This window comes from Hemiscyllium ocellatum, chromosome 29 (assembly GCF_020745735.1).
Source record: "Hemiscyllium ocellatum isolate sHemOce1 chromosome 29, sHemOce1.pat.X.cur, whole genome shotgun sequence".
Classification (NCBI taxonomy): Eukaryota; Metazoa; Chordata; class Chondrichthyes; order Orectolobiformes; family Hemiscylliidae; genus Hemiscyllium; species Hemiscyllium ocellatum.
The window spans coordinates 22,515,327-22,540,353 of record NC_083429.1 but is presented as its reverse complement, the minus strand read 5'-3'; the positions used below and the strand labels follow the sequence as shown (position 1 = coordinate 22,540,353).

The window sequence follows — 25,027 nt, the reverse complement described above, 5'->3', positions numbered from 1 at the left end:
ACTGGTGTACAAGGACACCCAGATCCCACCGCACACTCCCCTCTCCCAATTTACAGCCAGCCATTCAGGTAGTAGTCTGCCTCCTTGTTTTTGCTTCCAAAGTGAATAACCTCACATTTGTCCAAATCATACTACAACTGCCACTGATTTTCTCACTCACCCAACCTGTCCAGATCATGCTGAAGGATCTCTGTATCCTCATCACTGTTCACCCTCCTACCCAATTTGGTATCATCTGTATACTTTCAAAAGACATTTTTCAACTAATGATGTGTCAAAGATCACAAATTGTCATGCTATTGTCACAAACAAAGCTAAGTGAATCTTTGACATGTTTTCCCTGTCAAGCGGGAAAGTCTTCCCCGGAATTGCATGTCCAAATGAATAAGCTTACCTACTGGCAGAGGTAAAAAACCTGAAAAATAATGGTCCATTAATGATTCTGAAATACTTTAAGTACACACTGTTTGGTTGTTACATAAAGCTCTCTACACTACTCCAATATTGACCCCAAAAATACAGGAGGAGTAGGCTATTCAACCCCTTGAGGCTATTCTGCCATTCCACAACATCATGGCTAATCTGACTGGTGGCCTCAACTATACCTTCCTCTCTATTCGCCATAATTCTTAACTCTTGCCAATGGAAAAATCTATCAAGCTTGTCTTGAATGTATTCAATGACCAAGCCTCCATTGCTCTCTGGAAAAGTGAATTCCACATACTGATGATCCTCAGAGGAAAAAAAATCTCATCCATTTTAATTGTGCAACCTTTAATTCTTAAACTATCTGGCCTAGTTCTTGACTCCCTGCTCAAGGGGAGCCTGCTGAACAGCTGTAAGATGCCTTTTTTTTTTGCATGAAAATAAACACACAAAAAAAGCTGCCATTGTACTCAAAAGCATTTCACACATGTCAAGTACTTTGAAGACAAGCTAGTTAAGGCTTCTGCCAAAATAATACTTACTGAATTCAGAGCAACTTTAGACAGCAAAGAGAGCAAAGAAGACAGAATAACAATGTTAGTAAAAGCATATTTTCAAAGCAGTATGATTCTTAGTGTTAGACCCAATCAGATGGCAACTACCCATTGAAATTTCCACTTAAATACTTCAAATCAGACAAGTTGTGAATACAGCAATAAAGACTGATGCAGCTCCAAGCACCAGCAGTAGATGTTAATAGCACAGACAATATTACATTCCATTCACGGAGGTAATGAAATACACAAAGCAAATGAACAGATGAAAATAATTCCTTGAATCTAAAACTAGATTTTCGAAAATTTGACATGGAAGTTTCAGTTGATTCCTGGTGTTGGAATCTCAGAGTGCAGGGCGTTGCAGTTAAACCAATGTGAGGGAATTGTTATTAAAGAGGAATAACTATTTCTACTTTTGAATTCAGCAGTCTGTTCTTCATTTTAGAAGCAACAGAAACGTTTCCTGAATAGTGTAATGGAATTTGTTTTTGGAGATTACAGAGTTGTGCTGCAATAGGCAGTAGGAATGCAAGAGCTGCTTCACTCTCAATTTCCACCACCGTTGACCACATATTCTGAAACCAAGAAAGGTCAATTAACTTCAATCAAATAGCAATATTGGTAGCAATCCTATAGGAAGCAGCTGGTCTCCAAATCAGTTCCTCTCCCTGACGACATATTATCAAATATTACTTTCAAATATCAGAGATAATGAATAATCTGAATACTGGGTCATGGCATATAGCCCACCCTTCACTATTACTTTCAGCATCTGTAATCATTTCAAATATTATAAACTGAAATCAGAAATGCCTCAAATAACTGAATTTGTTTTCAGTTGAGAAACCAAATGAAAAAAACAGTGCCTGATCCAACAGAATATCCAGCCTGTGGATTTTATAGAATCCATCAGACTCTAATGTTGTTGCCAGGGTTGCAGGGTTTCAGCTATAGGGAGAAGTTGGATGGGCTGGGGTATTTTCCCTGGAGTGTCATGCACTGAGCAGCGACCTTATCTAAGTTTATAAAATCATGAGGGTATGGATAGGGTGAATAACCAAAGTTTTTTCTCAAGGGTTGGGGAGTCCAAAACTAGATGGTGTAGTGATTGGGGAAAGATTTTAAATGGGACTTAAGTGCCAGCTTTTTCACAAAGAAGGTAGTGAATGTATGGAATGAGCTTCCAGAGGAAATGGAGGATGGTCCAATTTCACCTTTTAAAAAATGCAAATGGATGGGTGCATGAATAGGAAGGGTTTAGAATAATATGGGCCAAAGGCTGGTAAATGGGACGAGATTAATTTAGGATATCTGGTCAACATGGACGAGCTGGACTGAAGGGTCTGTTTCAGTGCTGTATATCTGACTCTAATGCAATACGAATGTGCACCAGTATCAATCTTCCAACCTAAAACTACGATCTTCAGTGTCCTTTCCCCAATGTTCTCCACCATCTCCATCAAAAATCATTCACATCACCGTACTACATTTGATCATATCCACTGTATACCTTATCTACTTTTCTCATCTCCATATTACGTCCTACCCATTATTTAAGTTTGTAATATATTCTTTTCAGAAGTAATTTCATATCATTCTTGCTTTCAAATCACTCCATGGCCATGTCCCATGCTAATACTGTAATTTCCTCCCATTCCATAAACTACAAAAATTAGTCATGCTCTGTTAATTCTGGACTTTTCAGTATGCCCTATTTTAATGGTTACATCCCTGGTAGCCAGCCTTCCAAGATCCGGAATGCTGAAATGAATTCCTGAAACTTCTTTGCTACTTTAAGGTGCTCAGTAAAACCTAGATCTGGCACAATTTTTTTTGATTATCTACCCAAATATCTTGTGCAGCTTAATGTCAAATTTTGGTTTCATGGTATCAAAGGCACTTCTTAAAAGTTGTTTCTGTTATAGGAGAGTCTGCGGCTTGGATTGACAGTCTAAAATGGAGAGTATCAGATCAGCATGCTTGGTCATTTGTTGAAGTGGGACAAGAGTAACAGTTGGAGATCTAATTCCTCAGCAGGGTCATGAGAGCGAGCTATCAGCAGCAATGAGTGCTGCTGAAATCTGAATGAGGGGCAGAAGTTTAAGGTTCCTTTACATTCTTAATCCTACTGGAAGGAGTGACCGCAATAAAGACTGCTTTCTGGGAGCTGAAAACAAAATCCTAAGAGCAGGTAGGTGTTCATTCTCCTTGTGGAGAACTTGCCTTTTAATCAACTGTCAACTACTGTTTGCCCACAAGAGCTAAAGCCGCACTCAGCAACCAAAACTTCAACAAAGACATGATTTGGAGACGCCAGTGTGTACTGGGGTGTACAAAGTTGAAAACCACACAACACCAGGTCATAGTCCAGCAGGTTTAATTGGAAGCACACCAGCTTTCAGAGCACCGCTCCTTCATTCACAACCACCTGAAGAAGGAGCGGTGCTCTGAAAGGTAGTGCTTCCAATTAACCTGTTGGACTATAACCTGGTATTGAGAGATTTTTAACTTTCAACCATCTTTCCCATCCCCATGCTTAACAGCTCTTGTAACCACCACCCATTAAATTTCAATTCTGGAACCACATTATGTCTGAAGCATTAAAACGCTGGAAATATTTGGATAGCACTGGTTTAAGCTTAAGATGAGGACGACAACATGATAATTGAAACTAATGACAGAGGGGGTAACTGACTGGATTAGGATTGAGTAACAGTTCACCTAATGCTCACACATGATTAGAATTTATACACAGACCATAAAAAAAATCTTAAGCTAGATCCTAGTTTATTAGTAAATGGGATAGGGAGGGTTACAGTTTCTTAGGATAAGGGATCGATTTGGTTGAATAATTTTGCAGTCAGGTTTTGTTCAGACTTCAGTTGGGAAAGATTTTTAAAAGGAGGAATTGAAAGAATTAGGTTAGGGTTATGTTAAAGTTAAGGATAGGTAGCTTGTAAAACTGGGACTAGCTAGTGTTAAAGGTCATGTTTATGGAATCATATAATCCCCACAGTGTGGAAGAAGAGCATTGACCCATAGAGTCCACACCGAAGAGCATCCCACCCACGCCCAACCCCCTGCCCTAACCCCTGTAACCCTGCCTTTCCCATGGCTGATCTACCTAGACTGCACATCCCTGGGCACTACGGATAATTTAGCACAGCCAATCCACCTAGCCTGCACATCTTTGAACTACAAGAGAAAACCGGAGCACCCAGAGGAAGAATGTTGGGAGTGTGCAAACTCCACACAGACAATTACCCGAGTTTGGAATCAACCCCAGGTTTCTGGTGCTGGGGGGCAGCAGCGCTAACCACCGACCCACCATTGTGGCTAAGATCAAGGTTGAGTGTTAACAACTTTCTGGCTGTGTAAGAAAGTAAATCAATGCTTCAGAAAAGTAAAAACAGGCTTAGGGCCTATCAAAGAATCTTACCTCTGCTGTGTCGTGTTAGATCATGGATTACCACGCCAAAATTAGTACTTGTCTTATCCTCGACAGGTGTTTGCTTGGGAACTCCAACAGGTTGTGATGACGGTCGAGAGCTTTTCTTTGAGGTGGAGGATCGCCCTGCCAAGGGGAAAGGGAATAGAATTCAGCATCTCATCAGAAGAGAGGGAAAACATTATTTTACAGCACAATATTCACAACATTGCTCAGCCATTATACTAAGAGTAGGATATGGTGGTCTTTAATAAAGATACAAAATAGAAGCAGAAAACTGTTCAGTCCATCAAGATTGGTCATTCAATATGATCACAGCTGATCTTGGGCTTGCAACTCTCCTCCTCACCTGCTCGAACATCCATAATTCTGAGTCACCAAAATCTGCCTGTCTACCTCAATCCCAAGCAGAAGGGAATACAGAGTTAAGATCACAGTTAAGATCAGCTAAGATCCTGCTGACAATATCAATTCAAAAACCAACATTAAGATTACAAGAAACAGTCTACAAATACAACCAACACTCAAACCTTCAAACCGCTTGACTCACATCAAAATACATATGAACCTAATTCCAGCACCATTTAAAAATGTATTTTGCAACAAGTATCAATGGATATCAACAACATAAATTCTGGATTGTCAATACAGAAGCAAATAAATGAAGCCTGTCACTGTCATTAAGAACAGTACAAATGAAAAATTGAACCTCTGACTTTACTGATCTGTATAGACCAACATCGTAAACTGCACATTTCCTTGGGGGATCCATCACAAATGCTGGTGCCAGAAACCAAGAGTTACAAACACATCCTTTGCAAAATACAAACTGTCAGTGTGAATTTAATTGTTATGTTGTACCTTTGCCAGTTCGAAATGTCAGCATGGCTGGCTGCCCTTCACCAGAAGCACTTCGTGCGACCATCAATACCTCATATAGACTAGAAGGTTCAAGCTCGGCAAGTTGAAGTTCATTTTCACTGCCAGGAACCCGAATTGTGTGCCAGTTTCCCAACATATTCCCACGATTGTCAAGCTACAATGAAAACAAAAATCTGATGTCAAAACTTTATGGTGTAGACCACTGTTGTCTTTTGTCCCATTCCTCCAGATTCCCAACAGCCTGCTTGCTCAGGTGTACCCTCCAAATAATATGGCTGACATGGGCCCAGGTGGATGGCATTCCACCACTAGACCTCGATTCACCTGACACACATATTTGGACAAGAAACAATCAATAATTCCCAGCAAATTGCGATGGGCGATCTAGCTAAACAAGGGATCCCTGAGTGATTGAAGGGCTTCTGATGGCTCAGATGGGGCAAGTTAATTTCTACATCAGTAACTTGTGGCTAATAGTGGATCCCCCTGCACAGGAGCAGAGGATGTCAGAATAATGACAATGAGCTCATAAAATTAAGGACAGAATTAGAGATAATAATTATAAATTAGGTCTAAGTGTTTGTAACAAAAATAAATCAATTTTAGAATGTGCTCTGTATTCGTGATCCTGCTTTTGTGTCTAAATAAGACTTCATCTCTTAAATTGATAATTTTTCATATATACACAGAGCTTGCAATACTTCAATATATTTAAATATGAGAAAAAAAATGATTCATATCATTTATTTTGCTCCAGGTGCAATGAATATATGAAGATCTGCCAAACAGTAAACTCCTTGAATCAATAACAATTGACTAATTTATCAAGGTAAGCCAGGTAGACTCTACAAACACAAAGGGTCCAAGTAAAATATCTGAGCATTTATAGTACATTGCAAGCTACAATTCTCCCAGCCTTAGAAGCAGCACATCATCTTATTTAGTAGTTTGTTTTCAAAAATGGGTGCGCGGTTTTGCATGAAAGTTTTATGTATAATGGTTTTTCCAATGATGGGGGCAAATGCAGTGAAGGTGAGAGATAATGTTATAGAATGGAAATAAAATAGGTGATAGAACGGGTGTAGAAACTGAAGCTGCACTGTGTACATATATGAGTACGTGTGCACAAGCTTGTGCAAGTAAATGAGGAAGTCTGACTCATTCAGGGCTTGATATTGAACTGTTTGGGATTGAGGGGATAGCAGATAAGTAAAACTAAAGTATTATATATAAGGGATAAAACTGACAGACAATGTGCACAAGTTGTTTGAGAATTGATCGGAAGTTGTGAAGGCTGGGGAAGCAGCTAGAGCTCAACATATATTAGATGTATGGAGTGGAGCATGAACAGATATTAACAGTTTCACATTCAAAGGTAATAAACAAAAGAGAGGTATCAGGAGAAATTATTTTGCTAAGAATTTTCAGGATTTAGAGTTTGTTTGGAAAAGGTGGTGTAATTTGATTCTAAGAATGATTTTAAAAAGGAGCTGGATAGATAATTCAGGATGAAGTATTTATACACATAGGGATGTGGGACGGAGCACATCTGCTCTTTCAAACAGTGATCAAACAGCCTCTTTTTGTGCTGCAAGACTCTCATCCCAATAGGCTACATTATACCTTGAACCTGGGCTTTATGATGCAGTCCCTTCCAAGTCTAACCACATTTTATTAGCATCATACCTTTCGATATTTGACAAAGTAGGCATTGATGGGAGAACCACCATCTTTTCCTGCTCTCCAAATTAAATCATAGCTGTCTGGGTTGGTAGTATATGGAGCACTGAGAATGATGGGAGCATCAGGTGGAGTCTTTTGTGTTGGCACGGTGGAGATGGATTCTTTCGTTGGCTGGCGCTCTGGTGACATAATGTCAAAGACATAATCGTAGTTGATAGTTTCATCACCTTCATCACTCTGAACAATATCTGAACTTCTTGCTGATGGCGTGGGCTCTTGGTCATCAACTCTGACCTTTGTTTCAAAGGGAACTGGTGGAAAATCAACAAAAACACTGATTATTTTCAAAAGTACAGCCACTGTTGCCAATTGCAAAACTCTACAAGCATGCAGAATGCTGACTGCTTAACATTCCTTTCTCCCCTCCCCCCATATTAAAATGCCATTAGTTCAAACTAGTAAAGTTGCTATTCAGAGCCAGAGGAAACATGTTTCATGGTCCCCAGATGTTCAACTCACTGCCTGTTGCAAGAAAACCAACAAAAACTATCAACATTTCTCATTTAATTAAAGCCAGATTACATTTGCTCTCGTTTATTTATTTAGGATACCACAGGCAGCAGCAGGATAGGGGAGGATGGGCCGCACTTGTTGAAACTGGCACGTCTCTCAATAACAAAGAAACTATCAATTCTGAGAGGCAGCCAGCACCTCTCAGCTGATCTCATAGCAGTTATGCTTCAGCATCTAGGTGCAGTCATGCTTAACCCCTGGATATGCTGCTTACGTGTTACAACTAGGATAGTTTAGGTTGCAAGTTTGTGCACTGAGCTGGTAGATTTGTTTTCAGATGTTTCGTCATCATGCTGGGTAAAATCATCAGTGAGCCTCCATTGAAGCGCCAGTGTTCTGTCCCGCTTGCAATTTATCGGTCTTGGCCTGTTTAGGGATACCAGTTTGACTGGGACAACACACCCATCCTGGGACAGGCGAAACAAAGACACGCAGGGGAATTCCTAGAGGCCTAGCATTCAAACTAGAACTCCACTAACATACGTGTTGATTTGGACCCGATTTACCAACTCTCAAAAGGAACCGTAAGTGATATCACCCACCACAACAGACCAAGACAGATAAACAGCAAGCAGGAGAGAACACCAGTGCTTTATTGGAGACGCAATGATGATGTTACCTAGCATGGTGACAAACATCTGAGAACAAATCTAGCAGTTCAGCAAGCAAAATTACAACCTAAGCTACAAATAGTCTCCAAAATTGCAAACTGGGATAGTCTTACTATGTAAAAAGCACTATATAAATTCACGTTGTTGTTCTTGTGTTACAGCTTTTAATCAGAGCTGTCATATCAAGAGAAATTGCAATTGCCTCCACAGATAGGATATTGATCCTCACGAGACTGCTGTAAACGAGCATTTCCAAAGGCAAAACAAAAGAGTTGTCCAGTCGAGCAATTTATTTCAATTGAAACCCTACGTACAAGAACATGCAATGTTGATTTCAAACTTAACTTTTACAGTCTTATCCTGGAGAAATATGACATTATAACTTGAGAAACTGTGCATGGCTATCCTGGCAAACTTTGCTGTTTTGGTGTTCGACCGAAATGCAGTTTAAGTGAGGCATTAGTTGATGCAAGCTGTGCTAACTTTATGCACATCTGGCATCAATTCCAGGTTGAAGGAATCTGCTTTTCATGTGGCATTTGTGAATTAAAGGTCCTCCACGACAAGTTTTATTTTTAAAAGGGAGGCTGGATAATTTTGGGAGCGGCTGCTCCTGCTCTGACAGTCTCTATTTTGAAGTTGCCATATTGGCAGTTAAGGAGGAATCATGCCGCAACAGGTAACACCCAGACTACGGACATCTCGCTTCCTGATCTTATTTCAGGTCAGGTACCACTCTTCACACCCTTTATCATCACAAATGAAGCATATAGTGAACTCTGAACCCTGGTAGTTAGTAATATGAAACATGTCTTCAAATGAATACATTCTGGCTTTTTATATTTAGGTGTCAACATCAAGATATGGTATGGACTAGATTTGATAGATAAAATATTCTGTTCTAGTAAAGCAATATGGGAACATAAAGAAAGGTACCAGGTGATTAAGTCTGATACACATTAGCACACAATATTTTCAACTGCTCATTAATTACGGTTACTCGTGAATAGTGACGGAGCTGACCAAGTTTCTTGGGTGGCCAGTTACTAGCTTCTGCTGGACTGTTCAATTTCTCACCCCATATAGGTAATTTCCTTGAAAACATGTCATAAGGTAGCTGGAAGTGTGCAAGAAATATAAATTGTCAATTCTATTGTTAAAACAAAATAAATATGGTTTAAAAATTTGTACATCCAAGTACACCTGAGCAGTGCTACCTTCACACACATGCCACAACCACTGGCATACATACATGAGCACGTTTTGCAGTCACATGCAAACATTTACTAAAGGAAGCTTTCTTTTTAAACCGTCAATCATAGCTATGTGGTAATAATATAGTGCAAATAAACCGCTTAGAGTCGTAGAGTCACAGAGATGGAAACAGACCCTTCGGTCCAACCCGTCCAGGCTGATGGGTTATGACTAGATATCCCACCCAATCTAGTCCCAAATGCCAGCACCTGGCCCATATCCCTCCAAATCCTTCCTATTCATATATCCATCCAAATGCCTCTCAAATGTTGCAATTGTACCAGCCTCCACCACATCCTCTGGCAGCTCATTCCATACACATACCATTCTCTGCGTGAAAAAGCTCCTCTTAGGTCTCTTTTATATCTTCCCCTCTCACCCTAAACCTATGCCCTCTAGTTCGGAACTCCCTAACCCCAGGGAAAAGACTTTGTCTATTTATTCTATCCATGCCCCTCAATTTTGTAAACCTCTATAAAGGTCACCCCTCAGCCTCCGACACTCCAGGGAAAACAGCCCCATCCTGTTCAGCCTTTCCCTGTTGCTCAGATCCTCCAACTCTGGCAATATCCTTGTAAATCTTTTCTGAACCCTTTCAAGTTTCACAACATCGTTCCAATAGGAAGGAGACCACAATTGCACGCAATATTCCAACAGTGGCCTAACCAATGTCCTGCACAGCCGCAACATGACCTCACAACTGCTGTACGCAATATTTTGACCAATAAAGGAAAGCACTGCCTTCACTTTCATATCCACCTGTGACTCCACTTTCAAGGAGCTATGAACTTGCACTCCAAGGTCTCTTTGTTCAGCAACACTCCCTTGGACCTTAGCATGAAGTGTATAAGTCCTGCTAAGATTTGCTTTCCCAAAATGCAGCACCTCGCATTTATCTGAATTAAACTCCATCTGCCACTTCTCAGCCCATTGGCCCATATGGTCCAGATCCTGTTGTAATCGGAGGTAACTCTCTTCGCTGTCCACTACATCTCCAAAATGGTGTCATCTGCAAACGTACTAACTGTACCTCTTATGCTCGTATTCAAATCACTTATCTAAATGACAGAAAAGTATAGGACCCAGCACCGATCCTTGTGGCACTCCACTGGTCACAGGCCTCCAGTCTGAAAAACAACCCTCCACCACCACCTTCTACTTTTGAGCCAGTTCTCCCTGTATTCCATGAGATCTAACCTTGCTAATCATTCTCCCATGGGTAACCTTGTCGAACGCCTTACTGAAGTCCATATAGATCACATCTACTGCTCTGCCCTCATCAATCTTCTTTGTTACTCCTTCAAAAAACTCAATCAAGTTTGTGAGACATGATTTCCTATGCACAAAGCCATGTTGACTATCCCGAATCAGTCCTTGCCTTTCCAAATACATGTACATCCTGTCCCTCAGAATTCCCTCCAACAACTTGACCACCACCGAGGTCAGGCTCACTAGTCTATAGTTCCCTGGCTTGTCTTTACCGCCCTTCTTAAACAGTGGCACCATGTTTGCCAACCTCCAGTCTTCCGGCACCTCACCTGTGACTATCGATGATACAAATATCTCAGCAAGAGGCCCAGCAATCGCTTCTCTAGCTTCCCACATTATTCTTGGGGACACCTGATCAGGTCGTGGCGATTTATCCACCTTTAACCGTTTCAAGACATCCAGCACTTCCTCCTCTGTAATCTGGACATTTTGCAAGACGTCACCATCTATTCCCCTACAATCTGTATCTTCCATATTCTTTGCCACAGTAAATACTAATGCAAAATATTCATTTAGTATCTCCCCCATTTTCTGTGGCTCCACACAAAGGCCGCCTTGCTGATCTTTGAGGAATCCTATTCTCTCCCTAGTTACCCTTTTGTCCTTAATATATTTGTAAAAACCTTTTGGATTCTCCTTAATTCTATTTGCCAAAGCTATCTCATGTCCCCATTTTGCCCTCCTGATTTCCCTCTTATGTATACTCCTACTCTCATATTTGCTTTAGGAGGGCTTGAGATGATACGGAACACTACAGCCCATAGGCGCCCAGAGAACTGAGATGTTGTTTCAGTGATAGGGGAGCATAGTTGGATTAAATGCAGTATTTTACAAAGTTATGTTGCATAGGTCAACATTAGCAGTAAGTCAGATTGTCACTCAATTTTTCACCAGGTTTCAATTAACAGTGAAGTTTCTCAGAAAACAGTTGCTCCATTGTTTGATGCTCTAAGTCAAAGCTATGGTTGTGCGATCACCAATGCCATCAGGAACTGGGTACTGCAATGCCATGCTGGATATGGCTGAATCATTATCCATTCATCTCCAATCCAGTGAGGGAAAAGTCCCCTTGCATTGATTACTCTAGACTGCGGGGGGCTGAAAGTGAGGCGAGGCTGAGCAGTCCAGATCCAAGGATTCCAAGATTCAAAGGTACTGATGGTTACTGGCTTGGAGCCCAAAATATGTCAGCAGTCATTCCCAACTTCATTAAGGAGTATAGCCAATTGCATCTCCAAGACTGGAAATAACAGGTTAAAGTAGGAAAATGCTACTAACATTCAGATGGAGGCATAACATCAATGCAACATAGGGCAAAAACAGTTCAAAATTAGAACTAGTTTTTCAATTTGACGCTAGTTCCAATGGGAACAATCCAATCCAATTAAGTCCAGAAGTATCACCATGGGAACTAAAATTGCCAAAGGAAAATAATGCGACATACACTAATAGCATTGAATAGAAACTGAGTTCAGCAAATGCTTCACATTCAGCAAAACACCCATATCTGGATGTAGGTTTGCATGCTGAGCTGAAAGGTTCGTTCTCAGCAAGCAAACCTACATCCAGAACCTCAACCTACAAATCTTCTCAAAACTCGCTAATATCCATATCTCCAATGACCATTGACTAAACACAGTCCCCTTTGTCCGCCATTGATCTCCTCTTGATCGAAATCTTTCTAATGGCTGTTGAAATCAATTCCTTACACAAACGGTCAGCTACTTTTCTGATAACACTTACATAAAATAAAATACTTTGGCATAACAAATATTGTATCAATCACCTGAGGTGATAATTTGCAGTATCATCACATGATCCATAAGGACACAGGAAGAGAAAATGAAACTTACCAACTGACAGAAAGGCCTCTGCCTGTACTGAACCCATCTTGTTGGAGGCTTCACAAATGTATACTCCCGAACTTTCCAATGATGCAATGCGTATGTAAAGAGAACTTGATCCAGCCCTGGACATAGTAAGGTGCAGTGTATTGGAGCTGGGACTTCCCATGCCAGACATTTGACCATTCCGAGATTTCGACCGGAGAATATGAGAAGGGTGGTTGCTGATTAGTCCATGCCGATCAAACCACCGGATGATAGGTGTTGGCTGACCAGTAGCATTACAGGTCAGTGTAACAAACTCTCCTTCAGTCACTCTCAAATTAGTGGGTGGGGAGGTAATCACAGGTTTTGTGCCTTGATCTGTAGTAGTAGTAAACCTGGAGTTACTTGCTAAATTAAGTAATTTTTGAATTTCACACAAATTTCATGCATTAATATAATGTCTTTGGGAAATAACTGCTCAGTCCCCACAGATGTTCCTTGATGGCAGGAAACTTAACAGGATCCTGCAATCAATTGTTATGTGGTGAGTGCTACAGCTAAGTGAGCTATGGCCTTTAGGCTGTAGTCACTCTTCCCCTTCTTCCTTTGTCAAAATAGACTCCAATAACCCATTAAAAAAAAAGTTGCTTTGAAAAAAATTGCATGCATCAGTACCTTGAAAAGTAGAAATTAGCTGTGGAAAGAAAATATAAAAAGGAAAAACAAGGACTTGGGTATCTGTGATAAATTTCGATCTTACGTATTGATGATAGCAATTCAAGTATTGATATGCTACAAGATAAACAGAACACAGTACTACACCTCTCACCCACTGCTGCTTCTTTATATTAGATGCTTCCAAGAATCACTCTCCCCAGAGGCACTCAATTTCATTTGCCCTACTTCTGGTTATTGGGCTGCTTACGGGTTACAAACTGCAAATACTACTCTTTCTTCAGTCATTGTTTGAGGATTTTGGGCAGTGGATCAAAATCTTGGAACCAATTCTCTATCAGCTTGTGGGCATAAACTGCATGGACTGCTGCAGTTCAAGGTAGTGGCTTGGCACCTTCACTCTTCTTGAATAATATCAAGTAGATGATGTTGGCCACAAACAATTGACTTTTTGATTTCTCCTTGAATATTTTCTTTTCACAATTCTCGCTTTCTTGGTGGGGTACTGATGGATGTGGTATCTCACCAAAGTGGTTATTCTTTACAGGAAAACCTGAATAGTAACCAGGGATTTTGAAGGGGGAGAGAAACCAGTACCAAATATGATTCCAATATTGCCCAAAAGATACAGAAGCTCATTTTCTGGGTCACTGGGTAGCAAAAGCCCAATGAATACTTTTTAAGACATGAAAAATAAACTTGAACTGTAGCCTTCCTGTTGCCAATTCAGTGTGATCAATTTATACAGTGCAGACTGGGTATTGACCTAGAATCCAGCTGGTATCATACAAGGCAGTGTGCACAACTGCGCAGCCATTGGATGCATTCTACTTTTTCACAACAAATGCATAGAAGGACATATCAAAATGATACAAAGCAGGAGCAAAATACAGATGCTAGGTAAAAGAAAGAAAAGGTTAATTAGAAATGAGAATTCAGCTGCAGGGCAATAACAACTTTGAAAGTGTATAAATGAGATACGTCTGAAAGAACACATGGCATTTAGGACAGAAGCAAGCTATGAAATTAGTTTTTTTTAAGAGAAGTCCTCAAGCTCAGAAAGAACAAGCTTGTTTTCACTATTATACTATAGACACATGTCTGTTAATTTACACTTAACAACACAGAATTCACCAATGAAGTGATAATTGGACATTGTGCTTTCTTTGATAACTGAGGAAGGAATATTGGCCACGGTATAAACAACACCTCCTTATTCTTGTCTCACGGGTCTAACATACTGCAGGAAGACTGTATGAATGGGGATTTAAATTTTGAGCAACATCAAACCAAGGCCCCTTTAGTCTTCAAGTTTACAGTAGGATTAAATTCTCAACCCTCTGGCCAAGATGCACATGCTATCATTGGAGTCAAACTGACATGTTGATGTTAGGGAGGCACAGTAGCTCAGTGGTCAGCATTGCTGCCTCACAATGCCAGGGACACAGGTTCAAATTCATCCTCGGGCAACCGTCTGCTTCGAGTTTGCACAATTTGCCCCACATCTGCATGGGTCTCTTCTGGGTGCTCCGGTTTCCTCCCACAGTCCAAAGATGTGTAGGTTAAGTAGATTGGCAATGCTGAATTACCTGCAGTGTCCAGGGATGTGCAAGTTGGACAGATTAGCCACGGGAAGGATCTGGATGGGATTCTCTTTAGAGAGCTGATGTGGATTTGTTGGGTCGAATAGCCTGTTTCCACACTGTAGGAAGCCTATGAAATCTATGATGCCAGGTGGCTTGGATCAGTAGAGGTAAAAGCACCAGATAATTTCAAATCTATGCTGCGTACCAGGCATGGTCAAAGAGATCCCCTTTACATGTTACTGCACTAATGGATTGAAAAGTCTCACAGACATTATAACTAATAATCTGTTACGTTTTTCACAACAGAAAATTATTTCATGAAAATAATGAGCTTAAAATCTGGGTGGAAGGAATGTTCTCAGTTGAGATGATGCATACCTGATTGGACTATGAGCCTAGCCGATGATTGCGTTGAACCAATCTTATTCTCCACCACACACTGATACATCCCGGCATCTTCAGCAACCAGTCCCACAATCTTTAGTCTATTTCCAGAGACTAAGTGTCGAACACCAGTTTGAATAGTGATTGCATTGTGGTACCAGGTAATATTGGGCCATGGATTTCCATGATAATCACAAGTTAAACGTGCTGTAGATCCCACGGAGAGTGTCAGCTCCTGTAGTCCTTTGACAATTGCAGCAGGCTCTATGAAAATAGTAAAATAATTTTATATTTAAGCAGATTATTCTAACAGAAGTACTAAACGTGGCTGGGCATTTGTAACACATCCCACTCCCTCATATCAGTCTCTTTCCAACCATACTCTGCATATTAGCCTGTACTTGTTAAATCTGGTTGCTCTGTGCCTAACGCTGTACACTTGCCAGACAGACTGCACATCCTCTTTTTTCCCCTCTCACTCTGTAGAGTAGAATTATAATTCGCATTGTTATTGCATAAATTTTTAAATCAGTCATATGCCATATGCTAACTTAGATTCAGGTGATTTTAATTTTGTATTTCAGATGTTAAAATATAACTTTGGTGATTCCAATGATATCGAGGCTACTTTAAAAGCAGGACCTCAGTACTCAGTTAATGGCTTCCAAGAAATCTGCATTCTGTAGGTCACAAATCATTTGTGATGAATCACATCAATGAAAAAAATCAGGATAATATATCCTAGTATATAGATATCTACCAAACCAAGAAATTAAAAAGTGTATCTAAATTACATTTAGATGAGTAATCACCTTGTTCATGATTGTGGGGGTATCGAAGGTAACAGCCAAAAGGCTTTTTTTCCTATTAGTTTGTTGTATTTGGCTTATGCATTTTTCAAATGTCTCAAAGTCCCTTACTGTAAAAACAAGGACCAATTTCTGATTTTGTGCACATAACAGAGGAGTGTGTGTGCCAAAAGCACCAAATGAAGAATTCAGTTGCTAACAGTCAAATTCCACAGGTTAGTTAGTACTGAACTGTGCAGAGAGCTTTAATTTGCAATCTGTATAAAGCCAGCCAGCAAGGGATCTCAGTGGTTGTGAGAATCAGACTGATTTCTGCTCAAGGTTGTCCTTCCACAGTCTCAGCTAGTGCAATATTAATATTGGGTACAACAGTGATGCCAGATATTTTCACAGTAAAACTCAGATGAAGAACATCCACTGAAGTATTGGAGAGGTTAGCTGGCATCAGTACAGCCACAGACCATGACAAACCAGCACCTCAGCAGAAGAGAGAAGTTAGAAAAGGGGAAAAACAGAAACTAATAAGGGAAACTCACTTACCATGAACAGTAACTGTGTAGTTTGCAGACACTGGCTCCCCCATTCCATTTTCAGCAATACACAAGTAACTCCCAGCATCCAACATTTTGCTCTGATCAACAACCAGGCTATGATGAAATAGTCTCCACCTCTTGTTCCCAGACAGTTCCCTACCATCTTTTAGCCATTTGACTTGTAGAGTTGGGATGCCACTTACTGCACATTCTAGGATCAGTGGGCTATGCTGAATCACTGTTATATTCTGAGGGGTTGTGGGATAGATGATGTATGCAGAACTAGTTGTAGGGCCTGTGAGGAAGAAGTAGGAGAAGTCACAATCTGTGCTGACATTTCAAATCAGTTAGGTCAAATAGTGTTCGAGCATTTTAACATTCATCGTACAGAGGGCATCGAAACAAAATGAAGAAGCGCATAGAGAAAAGGAGAGAATGCATGCAACTGCTGTTGATAAAGCAATAAAGTGACCAGAGTGCAAATGACAGAAATGGTACAGAGAAAACAAAGTAATTCAAATGCTAGAGAGCCATGTGACAAAGTAAAAAGTGGGTGCCTAAGAGAAGAACTTATGCCAAAACGAAAATCAGAGAAAACAGGTTGGAAAATGAACAGTGAGCAGAGGAACGTAAACAAGGAGGAGAATAAGCTGTGAAGGAATGTGAAGAGAAAAAAAACTAAACAACTAAAGGGCTCTGATAAACGTCAGGGATATATGAGAGATGACAACAGCATATTTATCTTTAAGCCTTCTTTCATAAATCAGACTGAACATGACACCATCAGATAAAATAGTTGTTTATTTGTCAGAGGAATAATAGTGAGATGCTACCTACCATGTTAAACAAAAAACAAACAATGAATTAGAAAAACAAGATTTAGGCTCTCATTTCCCAAGAGTGCTTTTATCAGGCGAGTTCAAAGTTGCTTTTCAGACATACAGGCCAGTTACAGATTAACTCTTGAGGAAGATCACCCTTCCAGTTGTTTTGTTTCCAATTTTCTTTTTATAATGCATCTATCTTTTTCATTTTAAGACACATTGTCTCCAGCACACACGAAAGGGATTGTGATCATGCTCCATAAGTACTTTAGAGACTGTGGGTGCCTGGGATTTGGGGGAACAATCTGTGCCTGTTAACCTAAAAATTAAATTTAATTATACACAAACATAATTTGAAAATGACTGAAGTCATTAATTTTGTTTTGGTTATAAAGATAAGAAATGCTCAAATAAAGGTGATCTCTATTTGAGAACCACATCCAGTCATGAATGGTGGTGGACAGTTAAACAACTCACTGAAGGAAGCTTCACAAATATTCCCATCCCCAAATGATGGAGGAGAAACGCTGTGCATCAGTGCAAAAGATAAGGCTGAAGCATTCGCCACAATCTTCAGCCAGAAGTGACAAGTGGATGATCCATCTCGACCTCCTCCAGTGGTCCACAGCAGGGCAGCACAGTGACTCAGTGGTTAGCACTACTGTTTCATAGCACCTGGGACCTGGGTTCAATTCCATCCTCGGATGACTGTGCGAGTTTCCTCTGGATGCTCCAGTTTCCTCCCACAGTCCAAAGATGTGCAGGTTAGGTGGATTGCCATGCTAAATTGCCCAGTGTATAGGGCTGTGCAGGCTAGGTGGATTAGCCAGGGGAAATGCAAGGTTATAGCAATAAGGTACAGGGTGGGTCTGGGTGGGATATTCTTCAGAGGGTTGGTGTGGACTCGATGAGTTGAATGGCCTGCTCCCACACTATAATGATTCATTATAGATACCAGTCTTCAGCCAATTCAATTCACTCCATGTGACATCAAGAAATAATTGAAGGCACTGAATACTGCAAAGCCAATAGGCTCTGACAGCATTTTGGCAACAGTACCGATTGGTATGCCCTCTACACAGCAAGCAGATTTAACCCAGCCAATTGTCACCCCATAAAGTACTCTCAATCATCAGTAAAATGATGCAAGATGTTATTAACAGTGCTATCAAACAGCACCTGCTCCGTTACAACCTGTTCAGTGACATTCGGTTCGGTTTCTGCCAGGGTCACTCAGCTCCTAACCTCATTACAGACTTGGTTCAAACATGGTCAGAAGAGATCAATTTCATAAGTGAGGTAGAGTGACTGCCCTTGACATCAAAACAGTATTTCTCTAGGGGGTGTGGAATCAAGGATTCTGAGAAAACCCAAAGCCATGCTTGACAAGAAGGGTTGTAAAGTTGAACATTTTATATTTTTCCTGTCAATTGAACAGAAAATGAAGTTCGATAAGTAATTTATCATTTTAATAATCCAAAATGGCACAGGATTGTGATGACAGAACACTTTTCACTGTACTTTCCCAAATACATGTGACAATAAAATCATTCAATAAATTCTCTGTTGGTTAAGAGTCACAGCTGTCACATAGAAAGCTGACTGCGGTTGACAAAGAACAGTCAGGAGTTCCTCAGGGTAGTGTCCTGTGCCCAATATCATCAACTACTTTATCAATGACCTTCCCTCCATCAGAAGATCAGAAGAGGTGGGGATACTCACCAATGACTGCACAGTGCTCAGTGCCATTTGCCACTCTTCAGATACTGAAGCAGCCCAGGCATAAATGCAACAAGACCTGGACAATAACCAGGCTTGGGCTGAAAAGTGACAAAGTAACAGTCATGCAACACAAATACCAAAAACTATCTAACCACTGCCCCATGACATTCAATGGCAATACTATGACTGAAGTACCCAATATCAGCATACTGGCTGTTACCATTGAATGAAACTCAACTAGACTCATCATATCAATTGAGTGGCTACAACAGTAGATCAGAGGCTGGTAATTCATCTCCTGACTCCCCAAAGCCTGTCTACCCTCTACAAAGTACAGTCAGGAGTGTGATGGAATACTCTCCTCTTGCTAGGATGAGTGCAGTTCCAACAACACACAAAAAGATATACACCATCTTGGAAAAGGAGCCTGATTGATTGGCACATCATCCACAAACATCCATTCCGTCCACCACTATGACTCACTAACAGCGGTGTGTACTATCTACAAGAGAGGTTGTAGAAATTCACCCAAGATCCTTAGACAATACCTTCCAAATCCATGATCACTTCCATGTAGAAGGACAAGGACAGCAGATAAAAGGGACACCATCCTCTGCAAATTCCCTTCTTGGCTACATTCTATCCTGACAAGGAAATATATTGCTGTCCCTTCACTGTCACTAAGTCAACATGCTAGAATTCCCTTCAAAACGGATTTGAGAGTCTATTAACAACACATGGACTGCAGCAGTTCATCAAGGCAGATCACCATCACTTTCTAGGGATGGGCAATAAATGCTTTCCTAGCCAGTGATGCCTATGCCCTCCATGAGTGATTAAAAAAACCCGTTTAGAACCACGTAAATTTACAGATGAATAAAACTGAATCAGGTAAGTCCATTTCTAGACCTGTATCCACTTGTGATAAGAGACAACTTTATTTATTCTAGCCTAGGTAAACGATGTTATGACAATAGGCAGGTGTTCAAGTAATTTTAGAATCTAATCCAGTAAATGGATGTTCGACGCTTCATTTAATATGAAGGAGCCATTACATGGGGTCAGATCATGTGATGAATGATAACAGTTTGGCTGTACGCATTTGTGGAAACAGCAATAACTAAGGTTGGGTACATTGAGAGAATACAGTTGAGCTGCAGACTTACGTCTAATCAGCAGTTTACGTCCCGTAGGTTCCATTTTCATCTCATTCGTGACCGGATTGTACGCTGCACACTTGTAGCTTCCTTTATCCTGCTGTGTGACGTTCAGAATGTGCAAGTTTCCAGAAGGAAGGATTAGGTACTTATCTAAAAAATAAAGAGTATGATAAGGAGATGGACTGCTGCATTGTAACTAAGCAGCTACTGAACCTGCAAGCTGTCACACAGCAGGAATGCCAGCTCAGTGTATTCCCACAAATTTGATTTGGGTCAACATATCTGAAGAGAAACTGAGACATTCTTTTAAAAAAATCTTTAAAAAGAACATATTAATAAGAAACTTCATTGAGCATTTTTAAAAATATGATCGTAAAATCTCTAAGTTTTAAAAAATGTTTATTTTGTTTAAACTCTTACTTTAGAGGTCGGAAATTTAAATTAGAGGGAAGTGATGGTAGATGAAAAATTAAGTTAAGCACTTTAAACATTTAAAAAAAAAACTTGAAATGATACACTCACTATAAAATAACTGACAGTTTGCGTCATCTTTCATATTGTAACGTTTGATCACAACTAGCTACCCATTCAACACCCATTGGCGAGAAAAGGAACAGAAATAAACGTTCTGAAGCTCAGAAACACTTTGCACTAATTCTGGAAAAATTAAATGTTTATGTAAAGTAGTGTAAAATGTAATGTTTATGAAGTGTGCCTGTGAGTGCTTTTTCAGTTGGCTTAAAACTAAGGAGTATTTTGTTTACTAGTAGAAACATACATTGCCTGAAAAGATGGTGATTTTTGTCTTTTGTTACAGCCAATTACCAAGCATAAAATAAATTCTTTAGCTAGGAATGCAGCTTGAATTTTTAAAAAAGTTACCAGTCTCTATGGGAATCATAATTAATGAGACAGCGAAGCATCTATGGTACTATATCTGCCTGTGTGTTTGATAAAACAGGTGACGGGCAATAATAACTGCTCATAATACTTTAAATACAAAGTTTTAAAAAGTTAACGGGCTAGACTGGGCTAGGCCAGGACACCTACCTGTGGATCGCTCAAACCATTTACCCTTCACTCGGTAGCGGATTAGCGCTTGAGGTTTACTGTCAGGTAAATGACATTCAATGATGCCTGTGCTTCCTTCGTCCACTGTAACTACTCGCTGGCTCGGTGCCTGGAAATCACTTATACCTGCAAGAACAGAGCAAATAATAATGATCAGTATTTACTACAACATATGTCAGCAATACATTGAAATCTGACACAGGCAGCATGGCTGAAATTTCAGACAGCAGATACCTTCCACTTGACCTCTCTGAGACATAGTAGCCATTTGTACACTGTTCCAAGGATGCAGGATTACACACTCAACCGGACTGCATATTATCACGATTACTTGCACTCCTGCAAATGTTTGCTATAAATAGAAAGAAATGTACCCCTAAAATTTGGCTGATCCATATACACAGCTCTTAAAAACCAGGAGCAATATTAAAGCAAATTTTCCAGATCCTGATGATCAGAATAGGAGGAGAAATCTAAAAGTTAGAAACTTAATTTATGTATCCATCCATAGTGTCATCAATTTTTATTTTTCACTATCCATTTTATGTAGATTGAAAATCACGGGTAGTGATTTTGTGATAAGCCGCACGCATACATCAGGACTGCAGAGGCAGAATTTTATCCTCCAATAGTTGATTTTGGGATATGTTTTCCTTTTTCATGCTCCTAATTAGGAGCCTCATTTATTAAGAGTAGAAATCAAACCATTTTCTATTTAGTTCATCAAAACTCTGGTAACAGGTTCAAAATCATATTGTATGTTGTCATATGTTCTGGTTTAACTGACCAGTTTCTAACTATAGATTTGTTGTTGTGCAGAATGATACTATTACAAATGAAATGTCTGCTAAACACCTGATATATTCTGATTGCGCATGCTCAACTTCTTTCCCCAGATTCCAAAAAACTTGAATAAAATTCTACTTGACTATTTTTCTTCAATGATTGAGTATTCTTTATTTTAAAATTTGTGGTTTTAGGTTTTTAAAAACTTAAATTTGATTCAGAGATTTTGCTGTTACTGCACTAGCTCCAGAGTGTTAGCAGACATGAAACAAATAAAGATATTGATCTGTGCTGCAAGCACATGGAAGTGCAATTAATATGGATACGGAAGTGCAGTTTTGCTGTGCTGACATCACTGCATCAAATAGTACATTCTCCTGATACTGTTTTGGCTAGAGGGATAACCAGCTTTGATGTGCATCTGATTTTCTGATTTGCAGTCCTCATTAGTCACTACAGACAGGGGTAGAAGAGGGAAAATTAGGAGTGACAGGTAGAAAATAAACCAGAGAATTAATAAGCATTTAATTATTTTATTCAATTGAGTATGTGGTAGTCTACTCATTGTTTGGGTATTTTACTTGGAAGACCAGGGGAATGCAAGGAAAAGAATTAAGAAATTATTCTACATTTTCTGACTACATATTTGGACCATCTGCAGGGTTTCAGAATCTGCATGGGTCCTGAAATCACACCACATGTTATATAGATTACATTTCCTCTTCCAATTTTCTTACTCCTTGGGGCTGTGGTGGGGCTGAAGTGGAGAGTGAGAAGGCTCGAGAATGAGCTCCAACAGGCCAACCCAACATTATACAGAAAATCAGAAGTTTACACACCAAGCTGGACCTTTCGATATGCTTTACTCTGCTCTCTGCATTTGTCATGTTGCCAGCATCGATAATTAACACTTTTTGTGCACTCAGGTCAAGCTAATAGAAGCAGGAAGATGCTTACATTTACTGTAGGTCCCAGTTATGCAGGCTGCCTGTGTGGTCTGACTGTTTCTTAATCAGGGAAATTAAACTTCATTACAGCTTTTATATGGCTGCAAAGCACTTCCAGAAGGCCAGTTTCTCAATGTATACTTTTTTTTAAAGAAAGCACAGGTTTCTTGCAAACAATTTAGACTGGAAAACAGATTGCAAATATGCAAGAGCCACACTCTCCTCTTTTACAATAGGGAATGTTTCCTTCAGTATTCCACTCAGCCAGTCATTTCTCAGGTCACTTCCTTCTACATCAGCTTTCTTTAAACGGTCAGATCTATTTTTATAATTAAAGCCATTCACATTGATTCTTCTCTCCAAGTCAAAAGCAAATCTGCTCACTGGATTAATGGTATCTTATCCCTTAGAAGAGGCAGGTAGCAAGAGAAATTCACCACCTTTCCTTTTAATTCTCTGCCATACCCAACCATTGCTAAGGGAACATAAATACTGCTGCAATCTTAATTATGTCACACTATATGGAAAGGGATGATGATCAGTGACTAAAGAGAATGGGGATGATATTTTTTAAAAAAACAAGTATCGCACACCTACAATTAAGCCATCCTTGACATACTTTAGCAGGAATGTGAACAGGATTGGCAAAATAAAAGCTAAAAAGTTGATGATGAGAAAAAAGAACAAAGAACTGTAGATACTGGAAATCAGAAAATCACTGAAAACTCAGCACGTCTGATAGCATCTGTGGAGAGAAAGCACAGTCTACACCTCAAGTCCAACGCCCCTTCCGCAGAACCAAATTCTGAATAAGTCATACTGGAGTGCAAACGTTAACTCTCTCTCCCCACAGATGCTGCCACACCTGTTGTGTTTCTCCAACCTGTTCTGTGTTTGTTACAAATTTCCAGCATTCTCAATATTTGCCTTTTATTTGACATTTGCTATTGGGGCGGCGGGGTGGCTTGGTGGCTCAGTGGTCAGCACAGTGCCAGGGACCTCGGTTCAATTCCAACCTTGGGTGACCAGAGAGTCATAGTCATAGAGATGTAGAGCATGGAAACAGACCCTTTGGTCCATGCCGACCAGATATCCCAACCCAATCTAGTCCCACCTGCCAGAACCCAGCCCATATCCCTCCAAACCCTTCCTATTCATATACCCATCCAGATGCCTTTTAAATGTTGCAATTGTACCTGCCTCCACCACTTCCTCCGGCAGCTCATTCCATACACGTACCACCCTGTGTGCGAAAAAGTTGCCACTTAGGTCTCTTTTATATCTTTCCCCTCTCACCCTAAACCTGTGCCCTCTAGTTCTGGACTCCCTGACCCCAGGGAAGAGACTGTCTATTTATCCTATCCATGCCCCTCACGATTTTGTAAACCTCTATAAGGTCACCCCTCAACCTCTGATGCTCCAGGGAAAACAGCCCTAGCCTGTTGTGTGGAGTTTGCACATTCTCCCCATGTCTGCATGTATTTCCTCTGGGTGCTCTGGTTTCCTCCCTCAGTTCAAAGATGTGCAGGTTAAGTGGATTGGCCATACTAAATTGCCCATAGTGTCCATGGATTGCCAGCTAGCTAGGTGGACGAGCCTTGGGAAATGCTGGGGTATGGTGATAGTGGGCCTGGGTGGGAAGCTCTTTGGACAGGTGGTGTGGACTCAATGGCCTGCTTCCATACTGTAGGATTCTATGATCGTTATCAAGATAGATTTTAAAAAAGGACATAAATTCTTCACAGAGAACAATCCATAAAAGCATCTTCTGGTCCAACTCCAAAAAATGTCACTTTAATCCCAGGTCTCTGTCATGCTCCAGTCAAGTGGCTGGGCACTGAACAGTCGAGTCAAATCAGAAAACTTAGCATGCAGAGGAGGGTGCTCTAATGACACTTCAGTATTGAATCTTGGTAAATCTCAACGGATTAAAAAATGTTACATTTTCAGGTTAATAGATCAAACTATAGCTCATCTCATTCAAACAATCTGGACCAA

At 40.3% G+C, this 25,027-nt stretch overlaps 1 protein-coding gene across 3 annotated transcripts in view; it reads right to left on the bottom strand.

Annotated features, from left to right (window-relative positions):
• cdon (cell adhesion associated, oncogene regulated) overlaps positions 1 to 25,027 on the bottom strand; it is a 166,635-nt gene that overhangs the window by 33,750 nt on the left and 107,858 nt on the right. For all 3 annotated transcript variants that reach the window (XM_060847092.1, XM_060847090.1, XM_060847091.1), the window contains exons 4-11: positions 21,276 to 21,422; positions 20,232 to 20,375; positions 16,527 to 16,814; positions 15,172 to 15,441; positions 12,557 to 12,910; positions 7,000 to 7,307; positions 5,293 to 5,467; positions 4,423 to 4,557 (exon numbers count right to left, since the gene is read on the bottom strand). In XM_060847092.1, coding sequence (XP_060703075.1) covers positions 4,423 to 4,557; positions 5,293 to 5,467; positions 7,000 to 7,307; positions 12,557 to 12,910; positions 15,172 to 15,441; positions 16,527 to 16,814; positions 20,232 to 20,375; positions 21,276 to 21,422 — 1,821 coding nt within the window. The remainder of the gene's footprint in view (positions 1 to 4,422; positions 4,558 to 5,292; positions 5,468 to 6,999; positions 7,308 to 12,556; positions 12,911 to 15,171; positions 15,442 to 16,526; positions 16,815 to 20,231; positions 20,376 to 21,275; positions 21,423 to 25,027) is intronic.